The sequence below is a fragment of the Sinocyclocheilus rhinocerous genome, unplaced genomic scaffold, assembly GCF_001515625.1.
Source record: "Sinocyclocheilus rhinocerous isolate Xijiao unplaced genomic scaffold, SAMN03320098_v1.1 scaffold1666, whole genome shotgun sequence".
NCBI lineage: Eukaryota > Metazoa > Chordata > Actinopteri > Cypriniformes > Cyprinidae > Sinocyclocheilus > Sinocyclocheilus rhinocerous.
The window spans coordinates 37,023-38,251 of NW_015628700.1; the positions used below are offsets into that span (position 1 = coordinate 37,023).

The window sequence follows — 1,229 nt, forward strand, 5'->3', positions numbered from 1 at the left end:
TATGTGTAACACTTAGCATGTTACAAGTTCTATGACAGAGTAGCTAGTCACTCAAATTGTATTATTATGCCACTTATTTATATAGTGCCATCAAAGTGACTAGTGCAGAGTCTTTTGAAACTGTTTCAGAAAGTCAAACCTCTCCATTGCAACCACAGAGCTTCTCAGGAAGAGTCTCAGAGAGATATGAAGATGTGAAGGTGCATGCTGGCACAAAAGTCCTCCAGCAATCACTTTCAGTTTTAGTCAGTACACCTCTCGACCTTAACAACACAGACAATGAGCAGGGAGTGGATAGCATGCTTGAAAAAACAGCTGAAGAAGAGTCCTTTTTATTCAAATGCAATTATTGGCTTTTTAATGGTGGGACTTGAGAAACTCGTGGAGATGGACTTTGCATGTCCTTGTGATCCAAAGATGAACCTGATGTTTTCTGCAGCGTATTTTGTGGTTCCTGCTCTGTTCTCCAGCGCACTCATGTTTTATATTCAAAGCCCACAGTGCAAAACAAAGTATCTGCTCTCCTCTGTAACCTGCATCATTCCAGCCGCTGTTTGGATCATGCTGCTGCTCTTTGATGGACAGTACTTTGCCTGTGCAAAAACCTCCTGGGAAGGATTGACGGTTCACACAGATATATCTGCTTCAACAACATGGTGTCAGCCTTTGACCAATTCTGACAACATCACGGAAAAGCAAATGGCATTTTTTGGCTTTCGAAATACTTCTCAGGTGAGTGAATCAATGGGATGATTTAATTCTGTTTGATGTGGATAAAGATGAGATTTATCAAATTAAATGTACCAAAGATTTTGTCATGGTATAACACACTTTTTCGCTTCAGATAGTGGCGCTGGTCATGCTGGGTCTGAGCTCTCTGCCCCTATTTATAATTGGATGTATGAGGTGTCGCCACCAAGCCTCAGGAACCAAAGAACCTGAAGCTGAACAAGTGGAAATGGAGGATCCTGGTCAAAGTTCATCAACCCATCGTGAAAGATCTTCATTAATGGAGGATGAATGCAGAGGTGCACCTGAACAGCAGTAAATATAGAAGCTTTAAACAGAAATCTCGCTAAGCACCACTTAATATTTGCAGACCTCATGTTTAAAATGTTACAAAAAAAGGGAGGGAACAAACAACATATTCTCATCCAGTTGTACCACAAAGTGCTTTTGTTTCTGAGACGTCTTGACATCATTGAGAGTAAGAAACCACATCCTGTCAT

At 40.9% G+C, this 1,229-nt stretch overlaps 1 protein-coding gene across 1 annotated transcript; it reads left to right on the plus strand.

The window, feature by feature from the left end:
* The first annotated feature begins 255 nt into the window (after positions 1–255).
* LOC107738326 (protein FAM26D-like) lies at positions 256–1,229 on the plus strand. Its single transcript, XM_016550065.1, has 2 exons — positions 256–732; positions 845–1,229. The coding sequence occupies exons 1-2, from the start codon at positions 280–282 to the stop codon at positions 1,046–1,048; spliced, it is 657 nt and encodes a 218-aa protein (XP_016405551.1). The 5' UTR covers positions 256–279; the 3' UTR covers positions 1,049–1,229.